The 27,873-nt window shown below is 54.0% G+C and overlaps 2 protein-coding genes and 1 long non-coding RNA gene across 10 annotated transcripts; 2 read left to right on the top strand and 1 right to left on the bottom strand.

Annotated features, from left to right (window-relative positions):
- The first annotated feature begins 373 nt into the window (after positions 1-373).
- ECSIT (ECSIT signaling integrator) lies at positions 374-12,454 on the top strand. Of its 7 annotated transcripts, none has more exons than XM_061150382.1 (9): positions 381-473; positions 671-823; positions 7,019-7,137; positions 9,544-9,961; positions 10,183-10,406; positions 10,914-10,971; positions 11,109-11,257; positions 11,426-11,531; positions 12,109-12,454. In XM_061150382.1, the coding sequence occupies exons 2-9, from the start codon at positions 679-681 to the stop codon at positions 12,357-12,359; spliced, it is 1,470 nt and encodes a 489-aa protein (XP_061006365.1). In that variant the 5' UTR covers positions 381-473; positions 671-678; the 3' UTR covers positions 12,360-12,454. The 7 variants fall into 7 exon arrangements, with proteins under 7 accessions (XP_061006367.1, XP_061006365.1, XP_061006364.1 ...); XM_061150381.1 differs by having other exon boundaries at positions 398-473; positions 679-823; XM_061150385.1 differs by lacking the exon at positions 381-473 and adding an exon at positions 1,258-1,345 and having other exon boundaries at positions 683-819.
- Positions 9,800-14,708, bottom strand: LOC133061976 (uncharacterized). Of its 2 annotated transcripts, none has more exons than XR_009694071.1 (3): positions 13,292-14,708; positions 10,575-10,745; positions 9,800-9,939 (listed from the first exon to the last, which is right to left on the bottom strand). It is a non-coding gene; the product is annotated as an uncharacterized LOC133061976 (long non-coding RNA). The 2 variants fall into 2 exon arrangements; XR_009694072.1 differs by lacking the exon at positions 13,292-14,708 and adding an exon at positions 12,655-12,783.
- On the top strand, positions 12,888-27,873 carry ZNF653 (zinc finger protein 653). Its single transcript, XM_061150380.1, has 9 exons — positions 12,888-13,186; positions 16,892-16,935; positions 18,773-18,988; positions 23,838-24,449; positions 24,592-24,772; positions 24,857-24,968; positions 26,022-26,136; positions 26,860-26,959; positions 27,225-27,873. Exons 1-9 carry the CDS (start codon positions 12,888-12,890, stop codon positions 27,400-27,402), a joined length of 1,857 nt encoding a protein of 618 aa, XP_061006363.1. The 3' UTR covers positions 27,403-27,873.

The raw sequence follows: 27,873 nt of genomic DNA, 5'->3' as shown, positions 1-27,873 counted from the left end.
GTCACTAATGATAATGTTGAAAACTCAGCGTCTGGCTCAAATATTTGTTGAACAAGTGAAGGAATCCACATCACTTCCACCTTTAATATTTCATTCCCACATTTCAGGTGGGAAAACTGGGGCCGCCCAGTTGGATTCACAAACACACACCTCTGCCCCTTACTCCCCCACCCCTCCCCTCACCCCCCAAGTCCAGCTTCGCATTGCTCAGTCACTCCTTCCCGAAGCAAATTCCTAAGTCCTCTGTGCTGTTGACCTAGTTAAAGGTGGCGTTTGCCTCCTTTCAAGGCGGGACCAAGGACTTTCCACCTTTCTATTGGCGTTTCTCCCTTTGGGGCGGGACCTCTCTAAACCGGCGGTTTTGATTTGCTGTCTCCCTGGCGGCCCGTGACCCGGAACATCTCTGGGCAACATGGCGGCGCCCAGCGGCAAGACAGAACGAGCAGGGATTCCGCGGCCAGCCGCGTGAGTAGGTAGGTCGCGCGTGGAGAGGCAAGCGCGAACTCCTGGGCACCGGGGAGGTCCGTTCTGGGCTGGCAGTGCGGGAGGGAGGCCTTGGAGGACCCCGGTTTCCGGGCCAGGGCACCATGACCTTTCGGCGTACAGGGCCGGGATGTGCCGGCAAAAGCCGCACTCTGCTTACCTACCTTTCCACGTCCCTAATCTCCAGTTTTGCAGATGAGACAGCTGAGGCTCAGAGAGATTAGAGCCTTCTATCACGGTCACGCTGCAAGTCGGCCACTAGACTGGAATTCGACCCCGGGTCTGTCGCTGTCACCCAAAGGAGTCAAAATCCTGGCAGCCAGCCTCAGAGCTGCTGTAGGTACATCCTGCTTAGGGGTTCTGATTTTTAGAAGTTTGGTAGAAATTTAGCTCTTCCCGATTAAACTGATATACTTGTTGGGTACCTACATTATACCAGGCACTGTCCCGGGTGCTGATACAGGGCAATAAGGCAGACACACACACACACACACACACACACACACACACACACACTCTCTCTCTCTCTCTCTCTCTCTCTCTCTCTCTCTCTCTCTCTCTCTCTCTCTCTCTCTCCTCCCCCCAGGGAGCCAGACATTGAACAAATCAGAAATAAGTGAAACATGATTTCAGATGCTAATAACTGCTTAAAATGCATTCATCAGGGTAATGGGACTTTAGATTGGGAGTTGGGTGGTGATCAGGAAAGGCTTCTTATTTGACTACAGACCTGAATGACCAGAGACTAATCTGGGGGAATAAATTTCTGAACAGAGAGAAAAACAAGTTCAAAGGCTCTGAGATTAGAATAAAGCCAACTTATTTAAGAAGCAAATGTAGCTGGAGCTGCCAGTAATAAGAGGTGAGTTTTGAGGGGCAGATTCTGTCTGATTTAATTTTGTGTGCTGTTTCAGTGATTTTAGGCAGAGAACACTAAAGTTACTTTACATTTTAAAAAGCTCCCTCTGACCACTGCAGGGAGACCACTGGTGGCAGGTAAGGAAAGAAGTTGAGACTAGATAAGTGAAAAGAGATCATGGACTGGAGTGGTGGCCTGCAGAGAAATGGATGCATTTAAGATGGATTTGGAAGCAACAGAAGTAGCTGATGAATTGGACTGGGGGAGTGAGGGACACAGTGGACTCAGAATTCCCAGGTTTGTGATCTGAATGCCTAGCAGCGGTGATGTCATTGGCTAAGATGAGGAAGCACATGTTTAAGCAGGGATATGATTTGGAGCAAAATAAGTTTGAGATGGCTGGGGAAAATACCAAAGTGGCAGTTAGGTCAGGAGACTTGGGTTCAGGACTGGTGATAAACATTTAGGAGCATCAGCACATTGATCATCATTTCTCAGACCTTAACACACAGAGGAGAAACCTGGGAGTTTTGTTACAATGCAGATTCTGATTCAGTAGGTCTGGATTAAGGCTGAGATTTGGCATTTCTCATAAGCTCCCAGATGATGATACAAATGCAGCTGGTCCCATAGATACTCTTTGAATAGCAAAGGTTTAGAATAAGGTCTTAATCTCAGGTGCGTGTTAGAGTCATTGGGGTGCTTTAGAATGCTAATACCTGGGCCCTACCTCTGTATATTTTGATTCAGTATATCTGGGGTATGGCCTGGGCATGGGAATTTTTTAAAGCTCCCAAGATAATTCTAATATGAACAAAGTTAAAAAACCATTAGAGCTGCCTACAGGAATACAGAGAGGAGAGGAACACCTCTTTTGGTAGTTGAATGATGTCTTAGGGTAGCAGACAGATAAATTCAGAATGTGGGATTCTTTGCAGCCTTATTACTCAAAATTTGGTCTCCAGACCAGCAGCAATCAGCATCACTTGGATGTTTGTTAGATGTACAGTTTCTGGCTCCACTGGACCTGCTGAATCAGGATCTGCATTTTAATAACATCCTCAGTGATTCATCTGCACATTCAAGTTTGCAAACATTGCAGACTTTAGAGAAGGAAGCAGGGCTTGCTGACTGGCTAAAAAACAGGCCTGGGTGCTAGGAAGAAAATCAAGAGTGTCAGCATGGGAGGAGGGCCTCACCCATGCGAGATACTTCTGAGAAATTGAGCAAAATGAGGCCAAAGAAATAATCACTGGCTTTGTTAAATGGAGAACACACAAGCGGTCTTTACAGGAGTGGTGTCAGTGGAGTGGCTGGGGCAGCAGCCAAGTAGGAAAGAGTGAGAAAGGAGTATAATATGCAGACACCTCTTGAGAGAAGCTGTGCTATAAATGGAACAGAGATGTGGAGCAGAGGCGGAAGGAGACGCTAGAGAAAGTTTAAATGGTGGTAAGAGTGAGCCAAATACTTCCCAGCTCATTTTATGAGGCCAGCATTACCCTGATACCAAAGCAAAGAGATATGACATGAAATGAAAACTCTAGCCCAGGTTCTCTTATGAATATGGATGCAAAAGTCCTCAACAAAATACTTGCATCCCAATCTAGCAGCAGATAAAAAGAATTAAACAGCATGACCAAGTGGACTTTATCAGAGAAATGCAATATGAATTTAACAGTTGAAAATTAATGTAATACATGATATTAATAGACTAAAGGACAAAATTCACATGAGTTCCAATAGATGCAAAAAAAAATCATTTGACAAAATATAATGAATGCCCTTTCTGATAAAAATACTCAGCGTCTAGTAATAGAAAGGAATATCCTCAACCCAATAGGTCATCTGTGGACAATCCAATGGCTGACATCATAGTTAATGACGAAAGACTGGATGCTTTCCCCCTAAGACCAGGAACAAGACAAGGACGTGCACTCTGGCCACTTCTACTCAACTTTGCACTCGAGGTTCAGCAAGGACACCTGGGCAAAAAAGAGAAATAAAATGCATCCAGATTAGAAAAGAAGATGTAAAGCTTTACATTTTATCTTTGCAGATAACATGATCTTGGATGTAGAAAATCCTAGGGAATCCAATTTAAAATATATATATATTAGGATTAATGCAAGTTCAGCAAGGTTGCAAGATACGGGATCAACACATAAAAAATAAACTGTGTTTCTATACACTAGCAATGAACAATGTGTAAATGAAATTTCACAATAGCTTCATAAAGAATAAGATACAAATAAACTTAACAAAAGAAGTAAAGGGCTTCTACACTGAAAACTGTAAAACATTTTTGAGAGAAATTAAAGAAGATCTAAATAAACGGAGGACTTCCCTGGTGGCTCAATGGTAAAGAATCCGCCTGCCAATGCAAGAGATGCAGGTTCCATCTCTGGGTCAGGAAGAGCCCCTGTCGAAGGAAACCCACTCCGGTATTCTTGCCTGGGAAATCCCATGGTCAGAGGAGCCTGGCAGACTACGGTCTATGGGGTCTCAGAAGAGTCGATCACAACTTAGCAACTAAACCAACAACAACAAATAAATGGAAAGGTATCCCATGTTCATGGATCAGAAACCTTAATATTATTCAGTCAGTTCAGTTGTTCAGTTGTGTCCAACTCTTTATTTCCCAAATTGATCTACAGATTCAACACAATCCCTATCAGAATCTGAACTTTTTTTTTCTCCCAGAAATTGACTGCTGATTCTTAAATTTATATGTGACAGTGAAGGATCCAGAATAGCCAAATAATATTGTAAAAGAAGAACAAAGTTGTAGGACTTAACACTTCCCAATTTCAAAACTCACAAAGCTACAATAATCACAACAATGTGGTACTGCCCAACGTACAGATAAATAGGACAGAATTGAGAGCCAGAAGTAAACCCTTACATTTGTGGTCAGTTGATTTTCAACAAGAGTAACAGGGAGAAAAAAATAGTCTCTTCAACAAATAGTATTAGGACAACTGGATATCCATATGAAGTGAACCCCTTCCTCATACCAACCATTTAGAAAAATTAATTCAAAGTGGATCAAAGATTTAAATGTAAGAACTAAAACTCCTAGAAGAAAACATTGGAGTAAATCTTCATGACCTTGAACCAGGCAATGGTTTTTTTTTGGATACAACATCAAAAGCACAGCTGTAAAAGAAAAACAGAAAACTGGACTTTGTTGGAATTAAAACCGTGTGCTGCTGGAGAAGGAAAGGGCAACCCACTTCAGTATTCTTGCCTGGGAAATCCCATGAGTAGTGGAGCCTGGTGGGCTATAGTCTATGAAGTTGCAAAGAGTCAGACATGAATGAGCACGCACACACAGACACAATAGTAATATCAACTAACACTCAAAAAGCATTTCCTAAGAGCCTTTCCTGTTCTAAACCTCTTATTTAAACAACAACAACAAATTGTGCTGCAAGTAATAACGTGAAAGTAAAAAGACAACTCAAAGAACGGGAAAAAGTAGTTTTGAACCATAAAGGTCTGAGCGACTGAACTGAACTGATCCAGAATATGAACAACTCAATAAAACCACTCAATAGTAAAAAAAAAAAAAAAAAAAAAAAAAAAAAAAGATAAATACCCTAATTTTCAAATGGAGAAAGAATCTAAATAGACATTTCTCTGAAAAAGATACACAATGGATAGTAAGCCCATGAAAAGATGCTCAACCATTACTAGTTTTTGCTGCTGCTAAGTCGCTTCAGTCGTGTCCGACTCTGTGCGATCCCATAGATGGTAGCCCACCAGACTCCGCCGTCCCTGGGATTTTCCAGGCAAGAACACTGGAGTGGGTTGCCATTTCCTTCTCCAATGCATGAAAGTGTAAAGTGAAAGTGAAGTCACTCAGTCGTGTCCAACTTCTAGTGACCCCATGGACTGCAGCCTACCAGGCTCCTCCGTCCACGGGATTTTCCAGGCAAGAGTACCGAAGTGGGGTGCCATTGCCTTCTCCTACTAGTTTTTAGGGAAATGCAAATCAAAACCACAATGAGATGCTACTTCACACCCACTAGGATGATGTCTATAATCAAAAAGGCCGACGGCAACAAGTATTGGCAAGAAGGCAGAGAAACTGGAACCCTTATACATTGCTGGTTGGGATACACTGCTGGTGGGGATGTAAAGTGGTGCAGTCGCTTTGGAAGACACTTTGGCAGTCCCTCAAATGATTAAACATAGAGTTACCATATGTCCCAGCAACTTGATTCTAAGTATATACCCAAGAGAAGTGTAAATATGTGTTCACATGAAAACTACACAAGTGTTCATAGCAGCAGCAGTCATAATAGTCAAAAAGTGGGAAGAAGCCCAAATGTTCCTTGGTTGATGAATGGGTAAATAAAATGTGGTTAAATCCATATCATGAACTTTTTTTTTTTTTTTTTTTTGGCAGTTGAAAGGAAGTCTGTTAGATGTTACAACATGGATAAACCTTGAAAACATGTTAAGTGAAAGAAGGCAGTCACAAAAGAGCACATATTATATATGATTCCAATAATATGAAATTCTCCAGGCAAGAATACTGGAGTGGGTAGCCATTACCTTCTCCAGGGGGTCTTCCTGACCCAGAAATTGAACCCGGGCCTCCTGCATTGCAGGCAGATTCTTTACATTTAGGTTACAAGGGAAGCTCCATGAAATTCCCAGAGGACACAGTAGATTAGGGGTTGCCTAGGGTTGAGTGAATGACTGCTAATGGATATAGGGTTCTGTTTTTGGTGGGGGGACGGGAGTGACAAGCGTGTTCGAAAAATAGATTTAGTGATGGCTGCACAATTCTGTGAATATACAATCGACCCTCGAACAATGTAGTGGTTAGAGGTGCCAACCCTCTGCACAAGGTAAAATCCAAATATAACTTTACAATTGGCCCTTCATAGCCATGGTTCCACATCCTTAGATTGAACCAACGACAGGTCATGCTATATACTGTAGTATGTATATATTGAAAATAAATCAGGGACATCCCTGGTGATCCAGTGGGTGAGACTCTGTGCTCCCAAAGCAGGGGGCCCAGATGCAGTCCCTGGTTGGGGAACTAGATCCTGCATGCCACAGCTAAGATTCAGCACAGCCTATATATATATTAAAGTCTTTATTGAATTTGTTATGGTATATTTCTATCTTTATGTTTTTGGTTTTTTGGCCATGAGGCACCTGGAATCTTAGGCATGTGGTATCTTAGCTCCCCAACTAGGGATCAAACCTGCACCGTCTGAATTGGAAGGTGAAATCTTAACCACTGGACTGCCAGGGAAGTCCCACAAAAATAAATATGAAAAAGAAAGAAAGAAGTCATCCTATAAGTGGACCCATGCAGTTCAACCCAGTGTTGTTTCAGCTACTGAAACCACATTCAGTTTTATACTAAGGGTCAACTCTATGGCATGCAAATAAAGGTATTAAACAAAACAGAATGATCCGGCAGGGAGGGGAACCAATGCAGAAGCAAATTCCACCAGACAGTAAGGGATCTGGTCCAGAAGAACAGGCACCCCAGTTATAATCGTCACTCCTGCTCCACTTTGTCGATGAAGAGACCAGTGGAGCTAGTGCATTAGCCATGCCCTCAGGGACATGGCCTCTGCCCAGGAGAGAGGTCTCATCGCCTTCAGCCTGTGGGCTGCCAGACTGATGCTGTCTCTTTTCTCTTGCCAGGTGGTTGTCCGACAGGCAAAGGCATGAGCTGGGCCCAAGCCATCCTGCTGGCCCGGGGCCTCTCTCGGGGCTGGGGGGGCATCTGCAGCACTGCCCTCACGGGAGCCCCCTTCTCTCAGGTACCCGCTAGTCTTGGGGGGGCGGGAGGAGGAAGAGACAGGCAGGCCTGGGATCTGCTCCCAAGCCCTCACTATGCACCCAGTGAAGCCAGCTTGAAGAACGGAGGGGAGAGGGGAGAAGGAGGGGTGTTCGTGGGGCCGGGTCTGGCTGGTCTGTCTGCCCTGAGTGCTAGTAGAATGTCTCTTACTCATGTGTACTTAGTCACTCAGCTGTACCCGATTCTTTGGGACCCCATGGGCTGTAGCCTGCCAGGCTCCTCTGTCCATGGGACTCTTCAGGCAAGAATACTAGAGTGGGTTGCCATGCCCTCCTCCAGGGGATCTTCCCAACCCAGGGATCAAACCAGGGTCTCCTGCATTGCAAGCAGATTCTTTACCCTCTGAGCCACCAGGGAAGCCCAAAAAGACTGGAGTGGGTAGCCTATGCCTTCTCCAAGGGGTCTTCCTGACCCAGGGAACGAACCGGGGTCTCCTGCATTGCAGGTGGATTCTTTACCTACTGAGCTATCCAGGAAGCCCCTCTTACTCATTTTTTTTTTTTTTTTTTTTGGTGTACCACATGGCTTGCAGGATCTCCGTTCCCTGTCCAGAAACTGAGCCCGGGCCTGGCAGTGACAGTGCTGAATCCTAACCACTGTTCCACCAGGGAGCTCCTGTGTCTCTCGCTCATTTTAAGAAGTGTTGGTGGACTTCCCTGCTGGTCCAGTGGTGAAGAATCTGCCTTACAGTGCAGGGGATGTGGGTTCCATCCTTGGTCTGGGAAGATTCCACATGCCCCAGGGCAACTAAGCTGGCATGCCACTAGGGAGTTAATGGGCCACAACAAAAGATCCTGCATGCTTCAACTAAGACCTGACGCAGCCAAATAAATCAATACATATTAAAAAAAAAAAAAAAAGTGTTGGTGTCCCCATGGGTGAAGGTCTTGAATGTAAAATTAAGAAGGTCTGAGGTAAGTGGGTTTGAGTGGTGACTCTGGTTAGCTCCTGCGTTTACTTGTAAAGATGTGAGCAGAAAATCGAATTTCCTTCCCTTTCCCTAAGTGATCATGACCATAAATTACAACAAAGATGAAGATGGTGACAGTATTAATAGCTCCCTTATTGAACACTTCCCGTGGCCCAGACCCTGAGTTCTGCATTTCATTTGCATCATCTCATTTGTAGTGTCTTTCCCTTCTTTGGGGCATTCTAGAATTTGCTTTTCTGCTTTTTGCCCTATGCTTATATCACCTGTAGCAGTGCCTACACTTTCACTTTAGCTGAATGCTTTTTTTTTTTAATCTCACCTAAGCAGGATATTGGGATGGTTATTGGGTGCAGTAGGACTGAGGGCTCCAGTCTCAGCTCTGCTGCTGTGCAACTTCATGACACCAGGCATCTTGTGTCATCTCCTTGGGCTTCAGTTTCCTCTTCTGTAAAGTGGATACACGAAGAGGCACTCCTTTGATGGACAGTTGGAAAGATTAAATGAGCCTCACTCTCAGAAATGCTCCACAATGCCTGGAACAGAAGACTATTCCATAAGGGACTTCCCTGGAGGTCCAGTGATTAGGACTCACCTACTGCCAGGGCCCAAGTTCTATCCCTGGTTGGGCAATTAGTTCCCTCAAGCCATACAGCACAACTGAAAAAAAAGTAAAAGGACACTTGTTGACCGCAAGGGAGCTGAGACAAGAAGGCAGAGCCTCCTCTTGTTCCACTTTAGCTGGGAATATAGGTGGTGGGCAACTCAACTACATGTGTCTGCAAATGGCCAGAAAACGCCTTGAGTATTAGCTTTTGAATTACAAATTACAAATGAATTTTAGCAAGTAGGCAAATTCTCAAACATGGAATCTGCAAATAGTGAGGACCAAATATATATATCAGCTTTTTTTTTTTTTTTAACACAAATGGGATGCTACTGTACACACTGTTTCACACTTTCCCTTTTTTCATTTAATGTTATACTTTGGAGCTCACTCCTGGTCACAGGACACTTCTCCATGTGCCTTACAGCGGTGGGTGCTCCTTGTCCAGGCTCATAGCCACTTACTTAATTTTTTCCTTGCTGATGCATCTTTGGCCCATTTCTACTGATGCAGCCGATGCACAAATGTCATCTGAGGCAGATATGTTTAGAGCGGTCGTATTTAAATACCAGATGCAAGACTGCTGTGTCAGAGGGTGTTTGTTCCTCTCCGTGGTGAACACTGCCTCCACGGGGATGTTACCATAGCTATCTGGCTATGGTAACTGATAACTCTGTGATGGCGCCTGGTCATGGGTCTGTAACCAGGGCACCACAGTTCTTCAGAGGCCATTAGGGATGCCCGCTGGCACCTCTCCCAGCAAAGAGCCGGCTGGGCAGTCCTCCAGGGGCACCAGGAGGCGCCAGGTTCCAGCGGTGGTTCTCCGTCCGCAGGTGCCACCCCAGGCCCCATGGGGCCTCCGCTGCAGTGCAGCCGCCCACAACCCTGACTCGTCGCTGGTCCCACGCCCACCCGAGCACCCCAGGCGGCCCGTCAAGGCCCTGGCAGTCCACGAGGAGCTGTTTAGGCCGGCGCTGGATGGGACACGAGACAAGGCGAACTTCGTGCGGGCGGTGCAGAACTTTGCCGAGTACAACGTGCACAAGCGTGGCCACGTGGACTTCATCTACCTGGCCCTGCGCAAGATGCGCGAGTACGGCGTCGAGCGGGACCTGTCTGTCTACAACCTGCTCCTTGACGTCTTCCCCAAGGAGGTCTTCCGGCCTCGCAACATCTTCCACAGCATCTTCCTCCACTACCCACGGCAGCAGGAGTGCGGGATTGCAGTCCTGGAGCAGATGGAGAACCATGGTGAGGCCCGCAGGCTGGAGTGGGGCCAGGGGCTGCCTCCCTCTCCCATGTCTCCGCCCTCTACCCACTCCGTGGTTCCTTGGCTCTGACCTCTCCTCTCTGCCTCTCAATCTGGAGTCCACCTCTGCCCACCCACCCCCCATCTCTGTCATCTCTCTCTGTCCCGTCATCCCTTCCCTCTTCTCCCTCCCTGAGGCTCTGCCTGCATCTGCCTGGCACAGGGGTGATGCCCAACAACGAGACGGAGTTCCTGCTCATGCAGATATTCGGCCGCAAAAGCTATCCCATGCTCAAGCTGGTGCGCATGAAGCTGTGGTTCACCCGCTTCAAGAATATCAACCCTTTCCCCGTGCCCCGGGACCTGCCCCAGGACCCTGTAGACCTGGCCAGTTTGGCCCTGCGGCACATGGAGCCTGATCTCAGCGCCAGGGTCACCACCTACCAGGTAGTCACCCCTGGCCACACCCTCGTCCACCTTCCCAGGGCCAGGCCCCCTTCAGGAACTGGAGTGATTCTGGAAGACAGGCCCTGATTCCCTGGTGGAGCCTTATCTAGATTCCAGGGCCCTTGGCCCAGCTGGACCTCTACTCCTACCCCACCTCCCCACACTCACTGTATTCCAGGCATGGTCTTCCTCTTCCTTGAGCGGTCTATGGCAGCTCCCTTCTCAGTGATGCAGCCAAGGTCACGCAGACAGTGGCAGAGGCAGGATTTTCACACGGGTGGGCTGGCTCCAGGGTTCCCTCCCCATGAGCATCCCCAGGGTCAGTGGCTTTGGCTCAATCTGAGAGAAGCAAGAAGGTGGTGGTCTTGACTGATGTGTGGGAGGCCCAGTATTTAGGCCTCAGAGGGGCCCTGAATTTCACTAGAATCCCCCTTCCCCATTTCTCTCTCCCCCCGCCCCCATAGGGGCTGTGGGGGCCACAAGTGTCCACCCCTGCTTTCCTTACAGATGCCTTTGCCGAAAGACTCCCCTGACACAATGGATCCTACAGAGACCCACATCGTAGGTAAGGACCCATGGAGGGAGGGAGTGCCGCATTCTCACTGAGCCTGCTGGGAGGTCTCTGTGGGCCTTGGGGTACAGCCCCTGAGCCAGAACTACACCCCCACCCCCACCCCATGTGTGTGTGTCTCTCCACACCAGGGATCCAGAGTCCTGAGCAGCAGAGCGCCCTGGCCCGCCACGACCCAGCCCGCCCAATCTTCGTTGAGGGCCCCTTCTCCCTGTGGCTTCGAGACAAATGTGTCTATTACCACATCCTCAGAGCTGACTTGCTGCCCCCTGAGGAACGGGTGAGGGCCCAGAGTGGAAGTCAGGGCAGTGGGAAGAGTGAGTTGGCTCAGAGGTGTGGAGGGGGACGAGGGGATAGGGGGACGGGAGGGCAGGGACCAGGGAAGAGGCCACAGGTAGCTTCAAGACCCGGGGCCTCTGACTCTGCCTGCACCGCCTCCCCGGGGCAGGAAGTGGAGGAGATTCCAGAGGAGTGGAACCTCTACTACCCGATGCAGCTAGACCTGGCCTACGGGAGGAGCAGCTGGGATGACTACAAGTTTGACATTGATGAAGGTAAAAACCGGGACAGGTCGGATTCTGAACACTGCATGGGATGGGGTGCCGCCTCTGGAGTGGAGGGCTGAGAGCCAGGCCAAGACCTAGTCCAGTTACACTCACCTTCACAGACCCAGCAGAGGCCCAGGTACACACACACACACATACACACACACACAAAAGCACGAAACTCCCCACTCAGGGGCTCTAGACCTATCAGCCCTCTGTCACTTCCTCCTTCAAACATCTGTGGAACATCCCTGTGCTGGCTACTGGGCATGACCAGGACAGGTCCAGTCCCTCCCCTCAGGTCACTGGTGGAACAGACATGTTACATTCTTGGGGTCCCTGGGAGGAGGTACACAACTCAGTCTCTGGTGGGAGTCAGGAGGATTTCCAGTGGAACCCTGAAGAATCAGGAGGCATCACCCAGGTGAAGCATGGAATGGGCAGGCTAGGTGGAGGGGATTGTGTGTGCAAAGGCTCGGACATACGCAAAAGGCAAAGGGAGCTTAAAGAGTGTGGGCATGAGGGGGCTGAAGAAACTGAGAGCCAGTCCCCACTGCACAAACTGAGGGCCTATCTCTCCCAACAGTGGAGGAAGGCCCTGTCTTTGCCATATGCGTGGCGGGTGCCCATGACCAGGCCACGCTGGCCAAGTGGATCCAGGGCCTTCAGGAGACCAACCCAGCCCTGGCCCGGATCCCGGTGGTCTTCCGCCTGTCAGGGTCCTCCGGGGAGCTCCTGGCATCCTCCTCAGAGCCGGAGGAGCCACCCCCACCCCCACCGGAGGGCCAGGAAGAAGAAGAAGACAGTCAGCAGCGACAACAGCAGGGCCAGAGCTGACCCTGGGTGGTCACGAGAGCATAGTCCATGGACTGGTGTGAAAGCACGAGATGACCTTTGCGTGTACAGCAAATAAAAGTCTTCCTGCTTGGGGCTGCCTTGCCTCCTCTCTGGCAGTGTGGTGTCCCTGCCCCTTTAATGCTTGATGTCATGCCTTTTCAAGGGCTTTCCCGAACTGACAGCTCCCTTGTCATCCCCGCAGTGCATTCAGGATAAAGGTACAGAGGAAGAATCCCCTACCCCCCCGGGGATCTACGGGTTCTCTTCGCTGTTTCCTCCCCGGTCAGCCTCATACCTTCAACTATCCCTTCCGCCTCTGTTTACTCAAAAGTTTAATAGAAGGGATTAAGAAGAGAGGGAGTTGTTGCGAGCGTTTGTTGCGCGCATGCGCAGCTTCTGCTCTCGGTCTCCTTTTGACGCCAAGGGGCAGTGAGAGTCCATCAGAAATTTCCCGCCGGCGCGGAACAAGCGCGCCACTTCCGGCCGGGCTCCTAACAACGGGGGAGGCTGGTAACCAGGGAGGGGGGGATGGCGGAGCGGGCGCCGGAGCCCGAGGCGGAGGCGGAGGCTGAGGCGGGAGCAGGCGGGGAGGCGGCCGCCGAGGAGGGCGCGGCGGGCCGCAAGGCGCGGGGCCGGCCGCGGCTCACGGAATCGGACCGGGCCCGGCGGCGGCTCGAGTCCCGGAAGAAGTACGACGTGAGGCGCGTGTACCTGGGCGAGGCGCACGGGCCCTGGGTGGACCTGCGGCGCCGCAGCGGCTGGAGCGACGCCAAGCTCGCCGCCTACCTCATCTCGCTGGAGCGCGGCCAGCGTAGCGGCCGCCACGGGTGAGGGGGCCCGGCCTGAGGGTGGGAGGGAGTGAGGGAGGAGACGCCCCCATCCCCGCTGAGCCTGGCCCCGCCCCATTTGCCCCCAGGCCCCGCCCCTGGCACCTGTGAGCTCCGCCCGGCGCCCAGGCGGCCGGCCTGGGTCTCCGACTGCAGGTCCTGGGACGCGCCTGGCTCGCGGCCCCGCCTCCCGCCGCTCCTACTGCCCAATCCTAGGATGCGTCCAGCCTCTCGACCCGCCTCCTGGGCCCTTGGCCCCGCCCCTTAGGGCTCTGGCTGCCCAATCCTGGTATGGGACCCACCTCCAAGCATTCTAACGGCTCTGAAGGGGCGGCCCCGCCTCCCTGAAGCCTCACGGTTCCGAGGTCCCCACTGGCCCCAGAAACCTCAAAGGCCTCATCCCCTTAAACCTCCACAGTGTAGCCTGGGGCTGTGACTGAACATCCCAGGCCTCCCAGCCCTACCCGTCCTGAGGTTCCAGTGACCCACCTGGCATTGCATGGGGCCCACTCCCAGAAACCAAGGCTGCACACTCCCAGAGGACCCCTTACAATCCCTCAACCTCTTGGCTCTTGGGGAGCACCTCTGCCTGGGGAGACTCGGGTGAAGAGGAAACCCCAAGTTAGCTGTTCCGGTGGAGGGCTGAGGTCTTTACGGAACCTTGGTGTTAAAAATGACCTTTAAGGAAGGAATTTTTCTCTTTCTGCCTTATAGGTTGATGTGATGATTAAATGAGTTAAATTACACCCAAATGCTTAGAACAGTGCCCCGCACTTAGTGAGCTGTCTGGATATTAGCTGTTACAATGTTTATTTCCTATCGCAAGCAATGCTGCAACAAAACCCTGATCTGCCCTGGTTTTCACTTGTGTACATTCACACGTTTCTCTCAGAGGAGATTCTGGGGATCAGGAATCAACCAGAACTTGCTGAATTATACTCCCTCCCTCCCCAGGGTAGCAGACTGGCTTATATGCCCAAGAAAGAGCAGGGCAGGAAATACCAGGAGCTTATACAGCTTCAGGCCAGCATGGCAACTGTTGGAGTTTCTGATTCAATTAGTCTGGGTAGAGGTGCAGATTCTATATTTTTTCTGAAGGGCTGAAGCTGCGTAGCTGGAGTTGAGAATCACTGGCCAGAGGGAGCCCCTGGAGGTTCCTAAGCTGAAAGTGGTGTTTACAGAAGCTTGTCTGACTGAGCTGGAGCTGTGTGGGCCTGCAGGACTGGGGCAAGGCACTGAGACACCCCAGGCTGTGTGTGGTGTGACAAAACCTGACCTTGGGGCACAACACATGAGTATTCCAGAAAATATACTCAGGGATATTTCTTCCTTTAACCTGCATGGCAATTCTGTGTGGGAGGTACTGCAGTTATCCCCACTTCACAGATAAGAAAACAGGTCCAGAGGGGACAAAACCTGCTTGAGATTACATAGGCAGTCAGTAGCAAAGATGAGACTTGAACTCCGGTCTGAGTGACACCAAGCCTGTCTCCACCACGAAGTGAAGTTCCCCGCACCCCAGCCATGGTGAGGCTATGAATGGGTGGAAGTGGTCGTGGGTGTTTAGATTTGGGTTTGGGTGAGAATTGAGGCAACCAGTCTGGCCCCTTGGAGGGGAGGTGGGGCCATGGGAGGGCATAGAGGCTCCTGGGATGGGACACTGGGGCACGGATTCCTGGGCAGAGTCTGGGCAGGAGAGATAGAGGAGCCCAGAGGAGCTGTCCTGAGGCCAGACGTGGAGTATGGGAGCTGAGACCTGTCATCAGGCTGGACAAGGGTCAGAGAGGGTGGGCATTGGAGCTGAAGAGACACCCTAGACCGGCTGTCAGGATATTTGTGGCAAGAGGGTGGTCCTAGCCACAGTAAGGAGACCAGTGTCCCAGGTCCTGGCTCTGTGACAATATTGAGAATCATAATGGTCATCATTGGCCTTCCCAGGTGGTTCAGTGGTAAAGAATCCACCTGCAATGCAGGAGACTTGGGTTCGATCCCCTGGAGGAGGAGATGGCAACCCACTCCGGTATTCTTGCCTGGGAAATCCCATGGATAGAGGAGCCTGGCGGGCTAGAGTCCATGGGATTGTAAAAGAATTGGACATGACTGAGCGATTAAACAACAATGTGACCATTATCCCCATTTGCTGAGTGAATAATTAACAGGCTCTTTACAATGCCTATAACGTCAGTCGTGCCAACCCCATGAGGAAGGTACTGTTATGAGCCCCACTGCAGATGGGAAAACTGAGGCACGGGGAGGCAGGGTTGCTCACCCACAGTCCCAGAGCGTGCTGCTATGGTTTAGATGAGGAAGAGCAGAGAAGCAGTCTGAATCAGGTGGGCAGACCCTGAAGCGTGGTGGCAGGAAGGTGGAGGGAGGCCCTGGCCAGTCCAGGAGAGATGGCTCTAAAGCATCTCAGAACCTGTGCTGGGCCACAGCTGGGAGGCCCACGTGGGGTCAGGAATCTGCTTGGCAGATCTGGCGGCCATCCTGGTATAGGAGACCATGGGGTTCCCCCCGGCTTTGGGCTCCCCCAGGCCATGGCCCACTGGGGCACACAGTCAGTGTGGGGATGCAGGCAGGCAGGGGAAAGCTCTGGAGGCAGGTGGACACAATGGCATGGCCTTTGGGCAGGACCCTCGTCAAGCAGGCCATTAGGGCATGACTGTCTCCCCAGGACCCTGGTCCAGCCTCAGGGACAGAATGTACAGGACCTTGGATGGGGCAGTCTGAGGTCAAGTCTATGATGGTGCCATTGGGTAGCAACTGACTACAGACTCAGTGGCTTTAAAAGTACACACATTTATGATCTCATATTTCTGCAGGTCAGGTGTCTGGCACATTGTAGCTGAATTCTCAGCTCAGGGTCTCAAGGCTGAAATCAGAGTATCAGCCTGATATGCCATTGTTGCCTAGAGGCTCACCCAGGGAGAGACCTGCTTCTAAACTTGCTCAGAGCTTTGGCAGAATCCATTTCCTCGGGGCTGTCCAGCTGGGGTTCCTGCAGTCTTGCTGGGCCATTTTCAGGTCCTGGCCCCTCACAGGCCCCCTTGCTCTCTGTCTCCAGTCTCTGGCTTCAGCAGTGCATTTATTATTGTTATTATTATTAGTGTTACTCATTTACTTTTGGCTGTGCTGGGTCTTCGTTGCTTCGAGGGATTTTCTCTAGTTGTGGAGAGCGGGAACTACTCTCTAGTTGTGGTGTGTGGGCTTCTCACTGCAGTGGCCTCTCGTTGCAGAGTACAGACTCCAGAGTGCACAGGCTTCAGTAGTTGCAGCACATGGGCTCAGTAGTTGTGGCCACAGAATTATTTGCTCCACGGCATGTGGGATCTTCCCGGACCAGGTTTCAAACCTGTGTCTCCTGCATCAACAGGCAGAGTCCTCAACGTTGAGCCAGCAGTGCACTTTTAAAGTCTCCCTGATTCGGTCAGGCTCCCCGAATAAACTCCCTCTTGATAAGTCTTCTCCCCAGCCTGGGGACCCTGGGCAGGCGGCCTGACGCTGAGGGCCTCAGTTTCCCACTCTGGGAGGTGGGTGATGATGGTAGACCACGTGCCAGGGCAGCAGAGCCCAAGTGAAGCCGCTGTGGGCAGCAGGCCAGGCCCAGGAAGCAGAAGCCCCATGCTGTCCCACACGAGCAGGATTAGGGTCTCACCATCATCAGTCCCCAAGGTCACTCCCCACTGCCTCCCCTCTCTGTTACAGGAAGCCTTGGGAGCAAGTCCCCAAAAAGCCAAAGCGGAAGAAAAGTAAGTGGGCTGCAGCCAGGGTGGGGGTGGTGATGGGAGTAAGTGGCTCTGTGGCTGGTTCCCACCCTACTCCTTTGCAGATGGTTTATGGAGGGCCCACGCATGCCAGGCACCATGTGAGATGGGGCAGACTCGGCCCTGCCCTCCCAGAGCCCACAGTCTTACAGGAAAGATGGGGAGGGTGGGGGCAGGCCAAGCAGGCCTAGAGTGGGGACATAGGGGCACCAGGAGGCCCATAGGAGAGGCCTGACCCAGCCTGGGGCTTGGGTGGGAGTGGGGCCAGGAAGGGTCGGAGGCAACCTGAACCAGTGCTGTGCCCAGCGGGAGTGCTCTCATCGCCCCCATCTGACCCAGAAAGGCTGAGTCACTGCCCAAGGCTGCACAGCCAGAAAGTGGCCAGGCCAGACCGCAAACCCAGGTCCGTGTATCTCCCAAGGGGTCCCGTCCGCTCCTCTGCTCTCCTGCCGGGTGCGTGGGAGTCAGCCGGGGAGGAGCCAGGCAGAGCAGAAGAAACTGTCTGTGCCCCAGCCTACAGGGCCTGTGGTGTGCCAGGCTCGAGTGGAGCCGGGTGTGGACTGTTGGAACAGAGGCTGGAGCTCCTGGTCCCAACCCCCTGACCAAGATCCCGAGCCCTGGGGCAGCAGGTCTTAGGCCACGTCCAGCAGGGTGAGGGCCTGTGGTCCAGGGACATCCGTCTGATGGCAGTGAGCCCCTCCCCGTCCCCTTCTCATGGTCCAATGCAGAAGCTGAGCTAAGACCGTGACTCCCAATCCCAAAGGAGATAAGGAGGCAAGTGACGGGCGGGAGAGGTGGCTGCTGGTGATACCCCATGATCATCACTGGGTTGGTGGCCCCAGCACCATCCCTAGCCCTCAGGACCTTTCCTAGACATCCCCCAGCCTGGAAAGTCAAGGGCACACCTTCCTCCCCATCAGCTGCAGGGCTAGGATCATCACAGGAATCTTAGGTACCATTACCTCTCCTGGGCCCTGTGGATGTCGTCACTCCCTGCCTCTGGCAGCCCTCAGGAAGGGACCATTGTCCTCCCCTGGCCCAGAAGGGGAATCTGAGGTTTAGAGAAGCTGAGTTGCTTCCTGGGAAATGGCAGAGCTGGGATTTTAGCCCAGGCAGTCCAGCTCCAAGGGCGAGGGGCAGGGTAGGTATCTGGAGGAGGAGAGCAGAGCCCTTGCAGAGGCCGTTAAGGCCGGACCATACTTCTGTAGGTGAGGATCTGGGAGGAGGCCCTGAGCCTAGAGTGGAGTGATCAGGGGAGCAGTGGGAGGAGGTGATGGCGGGAGGTGACGGGGCAGGACACACAGGGCTTGGGAAACCTCGGGGAGGACTTTGGCTTTTACCCCTGGTGAGATGGGAACCCCGGTAAATTATGAGCAGAGAAGGGTGGTGACTTGGCCTAAGTGTCCAGAGGTGCCTTCTGTTGGCCGTGGTGGGTAGGGGCAGAGGTGAAAGCTGGGAGACCAGGGTGCAGCGACTGAACTGGGCAGGCGGGAGACGCTGAGCTGATGAGGACGATCCTAACTATAACCGGCAGCTGACAGTTGCCGCGCACCTGCCAGGCACCAGGCTTTGTCATGTATGAGACTAGAGCCCAACAGTGAGGACAGTCCCTGGCCAGCCTCTGTTGTCTCCAAGGCAGGTCTCACATTTCTGGGCCTCAGTTTCCTCATCTGTGTACTGGGGACAGGCCCGGCCAGGACTCAGGAGGGTGTCTTAACCTCCTCTTATAGGAGCCATAAGGCCGAGGATGGTTCTGGGCCCTGCTGGGCAGGGTTGGGGGGCCAGCACTGCCCCTCACGCTGCCCCGGGCCTGCATGCGCAGGGCGGCGACGCAATGTGAACTGCCTGAAAAACGTGGTGATCTGGTACGAGGACCACAAGCACCGCTGCCCCTATGAGCCACACCTGGCTGAGCTGGACCCCACCTTCGGCTTGTACACCACGGCTGTGTGGCAGTGTGAAGCCGGGCACCGCTACTTCCAAGACCTGCACTCCCCACTGAAGCCGCTCAGCGACTCGGACCCCGAGAGTGACAAAGGTGGGTCTGCTGGGGGAGCAGAGAGGGCGCACCATGGCCTGTGGGGTCTGGGGCCCTGCCAGCATCAGGCCAGCATCACAGACCTCACAGCAAGTAACACAGCCCTGGTGCTGGGTGACCATACCGTCCTTGAGTCCGTACAGAGCGCGAGAGCTGGTCCCCATTCTGCGAAGGGACCACCAGGACGTGGCGCAGTGTGCCCAAGGTCAGGGGCAGGCGGGCTGGGATCCAGGAACCCCGCTCAGCGGCTGGAGGGACTGGCAGGTGCTGGGCCTCTCCTGGCCTCTTTGTTCTCCTTTACTTCCTCTGGCTCTTTCTCAGGAACCTCACCCTCTTGCCCTTCCTTCAGCCTGTTCGCCTTCTCCCTGTGCCCCATTCTCTGCTCTTGACCTTTTTCTGGTTCCCACTTCCCCCTCTTATCTTTCCGTATTTCATCCTCACTCTCTCTGCCCCCCACATCATCTCCTGCCTTTTTCCTCTTCTCCTCTGCTGTCTCTCCTCCATTTCACCCCCCTTTTCATCCCTTTATCCCTCCCCCACCACTGGCCCCACCCGCTCATCTCTCACTGCCCCAGCCCTTCACCTGCCATCCCACATCGCGTGTGCGCACTCGCGTACACACACACACACACACACACACACACACACAGCCTGCTCAGGACTAGGAGGGCCCTGTTGGCTCTGGTGGGGAAGCAGAGGAGATGTTGTGGGTGGTGAGGGGCTGCCCACCTGCCTCAGGGGCTTGGCATCAAGAGGAACCTGGGGCCCACGGCCAAGTACCCTGCTGGAGCTGAGGGTGGGGTCAGCCACCAGGGCTGGCAGGCATCTCTGAGCAGGTGGCGTCCCAGCTGGCCAAGGGGAAGCCGTGGGCGAGAGGTGTTCCGGGTGGGCACCCCGGCCAACGGCTGTCCCATGGTGTGTCAGCCAGGCTCCCAGAGAGCAGCCAGCCCCATGGCCATCTTGTCCCCCGATGCCAGACCCTGCCCTGAACCACCGTGGACCTCCCCACTGCTCCGTCATTAGCAGTTGAGGAAACCAAGGCTCCTGGGAGTCACGTGACTGGCCCATCTGGCTCTGTGTCTGGCTAGGTTGGGGGTGGTACCCAAAGGGTCCCTTGACGGCCCAGCCCAACTGTGACACTGGTGGCTTCTGGATCTGGGCCCTCAGGAGTGAATGCCGGGAGCAATTGGCCAGGTCTGTTGTAAGCACTGGCCAGCGGGGAGGGGGAGGGAGTGGCTGTGTCCCTGTGCCAGCCCTGGCCCCTCAACAGCACCCTTACCAGCTCTCTGCCAAGGGCAGACCTCCCACCAGGACCACGGGATGCTGGTGGGTGCACAGCCAATTCTGTCACTAATGTCACTGTTAACTGGCAAGAAGTCTAGTGTCCACTTAACAGCTGGACATTGTCACTGGGGATCCAGGCACATGCCCTGGCCAGGCCCCAACTCTCTAGGAAGCTTCCCCCTCTCCAGGGTGGAGCCACAAGGCTCAGTCCACCCTAAAGATTACAGAGTGTTAAAAGAAGGGGCAATCGGGACTTCCCTGGTGGTCCAGCAGCTAAGACTTCCCTCGCTCCCAATGCTGGGGACCTGGGTTTGATTGCTGGTCAGGGAACTAGCTCCTACACGCTGCAACTAAAGATCCTGAGTGCTGCAACTAAGACCCAGTGCAGCCAAATAAATAAATATTTATTTAAAAGAAAAAAAAGGAGGGGCAATCCCCCCCGACCCTATGCCTGCTGCTGCCTAGGGACGAGTCAAGGATGGGTCAGGGAATATTATTATTCTATAATAACTATGATGGGAAACACTGATGAGGTGCTTACCATAAGCCCTACTATCCTATTTACTCATTTAAATACCCCCAGACACCCCCTGGGTAGGTGCCAAGTTGGCCCCAGGCCCAGAGAGGTTAGCAGGCACCCTCACTTTACATAGGTGGAGGAATGGGCACTGGGATCCCCCTCCAGAGCCTGTATTCACCACATGACCCTCTGGGAGTGTAGATGTGATATGTAGTACCCAGACAGTATACCCCAGCTGTGTCTCGAGTGGGTAACTGAAGGGACAGTCATTCATTTGTCCAGTCTCCAATTTCTTCCTGCATGTGGATATTAGTACCAAATGCCTGGGTATGATGCCCGGCCCCCTTGGCCTTCATCACGGCCTTGGTCTTGGGTTCCCTCATTCTTACAAACTTGAGCTCAACGTGGACCAATCAGCTGGCACCCTGTGCACAGGGACCACCCCACCGCCCCATCTTTGTGGAGTTTACCATCTAGAGAAGCAGACAGTAAACAAGATAAACAAGTAAAGCCTAGAGTGCAGTGGAAGGTGGCAAGTATTGGGGGGAAAACAGGAGAGAAAAGGGTGCAATTTGAGACAAAGTGGTCCAAGGCATCCCTGAAGAAGTACCACTTGAGGAAGGTTGTGATGGAGGTGAGGGAGGAGCCCACACAGGCATCTGCAGAAAGAGGGTTTGGCAGAGTGAGTGGCCAGTGCAAAGGTCCTGAGGCAGAAACCTGCCCAGCATCCCCAGGTATGGAAGGGAGGTCAGTGGGGCTGGAGAGGAGGTGACGGGGGCAGATTGCGGGCTGTGTGGCCATGGAAGAGTTTGGCTGCTATGTCAAGTCAGTTGGGAAGGGCATTAATGGAGGTAAGGCCAGAGGCTGACAGAAATGCACCCCACTTCCTGTGACCTGACACAGCTCACTTCCACTGTGGATCTACTGGGACTCAGCTGTATCGCCACACCTAACAGCAAAGGCTGCTGGGACATGTAGTCCAGCAGGTGTCAGGAGGAAGAGACGGGTGCGGGGGAGGGGGTTGTTTGTTGAGCAGCTGGCCTGTCTCTTCCACAGGAAGCAATGAGCAGATTCCTAGAAAGGGAGGTGACCTAAGCAGGTGTTCACAGGCTCCCTCTGACCCCTAAGGACAAGACAGACTTGCTGGGGGACAAGGATGGGAGCAGGGGCATCCAGGAGAAAGAAGTGCATGTTCTGGGCTGGTGGGACTCTGCCCAGGATTTCCAGGACAGGGGTAGGAGAAGCTGCCTGCCCAGGACGTATTTTGGAAGCAGGGCCAACAGGTTTTGCTGACAGATTGGAAGTGGGTGTGAAAGGGAGAAGTCAAAGAGAGCCCCAGGACTTTGGCCTGAGCAACCGGACAGGCACAGCTGCCATTGGCTTAGATAGGGAAGTCTTTGAGCCTTTCTCTGAGGGGAGATTCAAACCAGAGTCTGAGACGCCCATAAGACCCCCCCACACCAGAGAGAGCAGTGGAGGACGCAGTGAGGTGTGACAGTCTGTCCCTCCACAGGAGGCTCAGGTGAGAACTGTCTACCAGAGGCACCAGGCTATGGGGAGAGATGGCACTATAATAAAAATAGATGCAGGCAGACCTCGGCGACATTGCAGATTGGATTCCAGACCACCTCGATAAAGCAAATATCGAACTAAAGTGAGACCCATGAGCTTTTTGGTTTCCCAGTGCATGTAAAAGTTATGTTTACACTAAACTGTGATCTGTTAAGTGTGCGATAGCATTGCAGGGGAAAAGAAAGGTACATTCCTTAATTTAAACATACTTTATTGCTGGGGAATTCCCTGGCAGTCTAGTGGTTAGGCCTCTGATCCCACTGCAGAGGGCATGAGTTTGATCCTTGGTTGAGGAATTAAGACCCTGCGTGCTGCACGCCTGGGGAACAGTCCAATGAAGTGACTCAGGGCGGAGCCCCTCGATAGCTTTAGGATGGAGCCGGTCACCGGCAGCGGCTCTCAGCCCCGCCCCCAGCCCCCAGGAGCAGATGAGGGCTGGAGAAAGCGAACTTCACTCAGTCGTGTCCGACTCTTTGTGACCCCATGGACTGTAGCCTGCCAGGCTTCTCCATCCATGAGATTCTCCAGGCAAGAATACTGGAGTGGGTAGCCATTTCCTTATAAAAACTTTTGGGAATTCCTGGCGGTGCAGTGGTTGAGACTCTCTGCTTCTACTGCAGGGGGCGCAAGTTCCATCCCTGGTCAGGGAACTAAGACCCTGCATGCCCTGCAGCGCGGCCGATGCATAAATACATAAAATGTTTAAAACTCTTTTAAACAGTGAGGTTCTGAGAGCTTCCAGGTTGGTGGACATGTTGAGGTGCTGGGTGTGTCTGTAGAGAGCCTGGCAGCTCCATGACAGACCCCCCCCAGACACACACACACAATTATCTTGCCCTGCGTTTTTCTTCCATCCGGCAAATGCTGAGATGTATCCTTTCTAATAAAACTGTAATCAGAAGCAGATCACTTTCTTGAGTTCTGTGAGTTATTCTAGCAAATTATTGAAACTGAGCAGAGGGCTGCCTGAACCTCAACCTTATAGCCGGAAGTGTGGGTGATTCGGAACTTGGGACTGGTATCTGAAGTGGGGGCAGTCTTGTGGGACTGAGCCCTTTAATGTGCGGGGTCAGACACGGTCTCCGGACAGATGGTGTCAGAACTGAATCCAGTTGTTGGACACCTGGCTGGTGTCCAGGAGGAGGGCGGTATTTAACGCGGCTAGTCCAACCAATACGCTGGGGTGAGTGGAGAGCTGAGGAGAAGCCCCAGCGAGAGCTTGCCAAGCCCATAAGAACAGAAAAGGCTGAGAAGAGGCCCCCAGGGAGGGGCCAGGAAGCCTGAATGTGGGTCTGGGGGCTGAGGCAGGGGACACCCCAGCATGCAGGGGCAACAGTGGAGGACATGGGACTGAGCTGACCGCTCTTACAGGGGAGTCGCAGTGCCCAGCCCCTGGGGCAGGGGGGCTTCAACAGATACCAGCTGCTGCTGTTGTACAGTGTTGTAACCGTCCCTTCTCCTCTGTCACCACAGTGGGCAATGGCCTAGTGGCCGGCAGCTCCAACTCGTCCAGTTCTGGCTCTGGCTCTGACTCCGAGGAGCCCCCCGAGGGCCAGCCAACCAAGGCGACAGTGGCCACGGCGGCAGTCACGCCCACCAGCCCGGCTGGGAGCAGTGGGCTCATCACACAGGAGGGCGTGCACATCCCCTTCGACGTCCACCACGTGGAGAGCCTGGCCGAGCAGGGCACTCCGCTATGCCCCAACCCCGCCAGCAGCGGGCCAGAGGCCCTGGAGACAGTGGTGTGCGTGCCCGTGCCCGTACAAGTGGGCCCGGGCCCCGGCACCCTCTTTGAGAACGTGCCCCAGGAGGCACTGGGTGAGGTGGTGGCCAGCTGTCCCATGCCAGGCATGGTGCCCGGGTCACAGGTGATCATCATCGCCGGCCCCGGCTACGATGCCCTCACAGCCGAGGGCATCCACCTCAACGTGGCAGCCGGCAGCACTGCCCCTGGAGGGGGCCTGGGCGATGAGGTGCCCTGTGCCATGATGGAGGGCGTGGCTGCCTACACACAGACAGAGCCGGAGGGTGGTCCACCCAGTACCATGGACCCTGCTGCCATGACAGGCATTGAGACCAAGAAAGGTCTGGGGGGGCCATGCCAGTCCGGGGGCTGGAAGGGGGGGCACATTGGGACCTGGCAAGGGGAGGGCAAGGAGTGGCCCCAGAATGAGCTCCTCAACAGCCTTAGTCCCCGCGGGCACTCACTCTGTGTCTACCCCCGTAGAGAAGGAGGACCTGTACGTGCTCAAGAAGGAGGAGAAGGAGGAGCTGGTGGCCCCTGAGATGGCCGAGCTGGCTGCGACGGTGCCTGAGAGCACCGAGCCTGAGGCCGAGGCCGACGGGGAGGAGCTCGAGGGCAGCGACATGTCCGCCATCATCTACGAGATCCCCAAGGAACCCGAGAAGTGGGTTCCAGGGCGGGCGGGGGCAGGAACTAGGAGCAGCTCCTGGTGCAGGAGCTCTGATGTCACAGGCCCCTTTCCCTCTAGGAGGCGGCGGAGCAAGAGGTCGCGGGTGATGGATGCTGATGGCCTGCTGGAGATGTTCCACTGCCCCTACGAGGGCTGCAGCCAGGTCTACGTGGCCCTCAGCAGCTTCCAGGTGAGCCCCCCACCCAGATAGACGCATATGCAATGCGTCTGGGCACTGTGGCTCATGGGGGCGAGGCCTCCAGGTACCACTGGCCTGTCTCCCACGCACCCACCCAGCCCCAGCTGATCTCAGCCTCACCACAGAGAGGCAGGCATCACCTCTGTGCCTTCCCCTCCTGTTCTCCAGCCCCACCCGTCCTGCCTCCTTCGGCCAGCCACTGCTTCTGCACACCCTGTATCCTGCCTGGTCCCAGGGGCTCCCCCCACACTCCCCCTCTTCTAGCAACTGAACTCTCCCCGCCTCTGCCCAGGCCACCCTGTCAGTTCAGGATGCCTTCTCTCCAAGCTTAACTCTGCCCCTCTGCCAGGAAGCCCACCCTACTCCCCTCCTCGCCCGCATCACTCACTGCACCACCAGGACATACCTGCAGTGTGCCCTCTGGAGTCTGGAAGGGTGCCCTGAGAGCAGAGATAGGGTTCCATCACAACCCCAGTCTTGGCTCAGGACATGGCTCCAAGAGAACTTTGAATTTGCCAAGTGATGTTTTCATTAAGCATGTATTGAGCCCCGTCTGTGTGCCAGGCCTGGTGCTGCACGCTGGAGCAGTTGTGCCAGTGAGTTAAAGAATGAAAGAACAAAGGAATGAATGGCTTGTGGACTGCCTGCTCCAGGCTCTGGGGGCAGCTCAACAGCACAGAAAGAGTCACTGTGGGGCTGACAGCCCTGGACTCCAGTCCTACACTGCCCACCTGTAAGACAAGACCAAACCACTAAGCCTCCAGAGCCTCAGTTTCCCCATCCACAAGCTGGGCTGGTGGCAGCCCCTTCCCATGGTTCTGACATGGTTCTGATGAGGCTGACCGATGCCCCAGCCCAGAGCCTGGCTGGAGCAGGTGCCCAGTTAAGCTGTCCTTTCATCCCAGTTGTGCCCCTGGGCCCCAGCTTGGATCTGGGAGTCCCTCCCAAGGGCAAGGGCAAGACCCAGCCAGCCCCCATCTGTCCCCACCCTGCAGAGCTCTAAGGTGGGCCCGTGGCACCCACTCCTGCCCCTCTCACCCCCAGAACCACGTCAACCTCGTGCATCGGAAAGGGAAGACCAAAGTGTGCCCTCATCCTGGCTGCGGCAAGAAGTTCTATTTATCCAACCACCTGCGGCGGCACATGATCATTCACTCAGGTCAGGCCCAGGGCCAGGCTGGCAGCTTGAGCTGCAAGCAGGGGGCCCTGGGCCTGGAAGCCAGGGCTGGGAGCAGGGTGAAACCTGGGCCCGGGGCTGCCTCTCGCAGAGCCTCCTCCACGTCCACCACAAGGGCTGGTGTGAGGTGGTGGAAGTAAAGCAGTTCACTGGGCACATCCCCAGTGGTCAGTAAGCTGGAGCTGCATGGTCACAAGGACACCTGCTATCATAAGTCATGTGTAGCTGGGCAGGGGCTGGCTGTCTCTCCCCTAGCTTGGCCCCTGGGCTCCCCACTTCGGCAAGCAATTCTTATGTGAGAGCTGTTTCAGGACTGAGCGGGGACACTGAACCACCCAGGGTAGGGAAGTGGACTTGGGACAGGATTTCTGTTCTGTCTGCCTCAAGCACCTCCCTGACCCAGGTCATAGCATATAGGTCCGTGGGGAGCGCTGGTGCCTCCCCATGTGCCCAGCAGGAGGGCACAGCTTCAGCTTTTTCGAGAAGCTGGAACTTTGGATTTTTATGTGAAATCGCCCCAATAGGTGCAATATTCGGGTCAAACTCAGGCCCACTCAGGCCTGGCAGTTTGCGTCCTGTGCCCCTCAGGGATCCGAGTTCAGATTTTTGCTCTGCCCAATCGCCTTCCTAGGCAGCCTCCGAGCCTCCTGCGAGGATGTAGCTGCGCTTCATTTTAGCTGCCTTAGTTATCATAGTCTTCTTCAGGTGTCCGTGAATTCACCTGCGAAACCTGCGGCAAGTCCTTTAAGAGGAAGAACCACCTGGAGGTACACCGGCGCACGCACACTGGCGAGACACCTCTGCAGTGAGTGACGGGCTTCCGAGAGGGGCTGGGAGGAAGGGCATCGGGGCCCGGACCCGCCCAGGGCAGTGCTTAAGGCAGCTGATGCCCCCAGCGTTGCCTCTGGGGTTTCCAGAGTATCCCCAGGTGGCACCGCCCCTCTCTGGGCCGGCCCCGCCCTAGTGGTTGGGCCCAGTCCCCCAGGCGAGGCGACCCCTCCCCGGTGCTGCTCTTTGGCCCGGTCCACTCTGACCCCTGCCCCCCATGCCTCCTGCGGGCTCTCCCCCAGGTGTGAGATCTGTGGCTACCAGTGCCGACAGCGCGCATCGCTCAACTGGCACATGAAGAAGCACACGGCAGAGGTGCAGTACAACTTCACGTGCGAGCGCTGCGGGAAGCGCTTCGAGAAGCTGGACAGCGTCAAGTTCCACACGCTCAAAAGCCACCCGGACCACAAGCCCGCCTGAACCGCCCCGACCACTGAACGCCCCTATTTATTCGTCCGATTGGACACCATGCCCGGGCCTGTCAGGGCCGGGACATCCGCGGGGGACCGCCTGGACCGCCGGCCGGAAGGAGGCGCCCCTGCTCCGCTCTAGGGCTGGGCCCCCGGGGCAGGTCCCCCACCCCCGCCCGATTTCTGGAGCTGGCCCCTAGGGTTGCACTGCTGGAACTGTGTCAAGAGAGAAGGGCGAGATTAAAGAGCAAGAAAGGAGATGTTCTTCCCTAGGCTTGACTATTGGGGGAAGGCGGGTGGGCCCCTCTGTCTCCTACCTGGTCCTTTACCGAGCAAGGCGGAAGCGGACAGCGCCCTTTCCTGTCAACCTCCGCTCTGCCTCGGCTACCTGGGCCTGGCAGGCCTGTCCACTCCCTCCTCTGACAAGGTCAGGGATGGAATGTTGGCGCTCTGGAGTCTATTGAACATCTCTCAGGACTCG

This window comes from Dama dama, chromosome 9, assembly GCF_033118175.1.
Source record: "Dama dama isolate Ldn47 chromosome 9, ASM3311817v1, whole genome shotgun sequence".
NCBI lineage: Eukaryota > Metazoa > Chordata > Mammalia > Artiodactyla > Cervidae > Dama > Dama dama.
The sequence above is the reverse complement of the archived record's forward strand: the minus strand, read 5'-3'. Positions and strand labels throughout refer to the sequence as shown.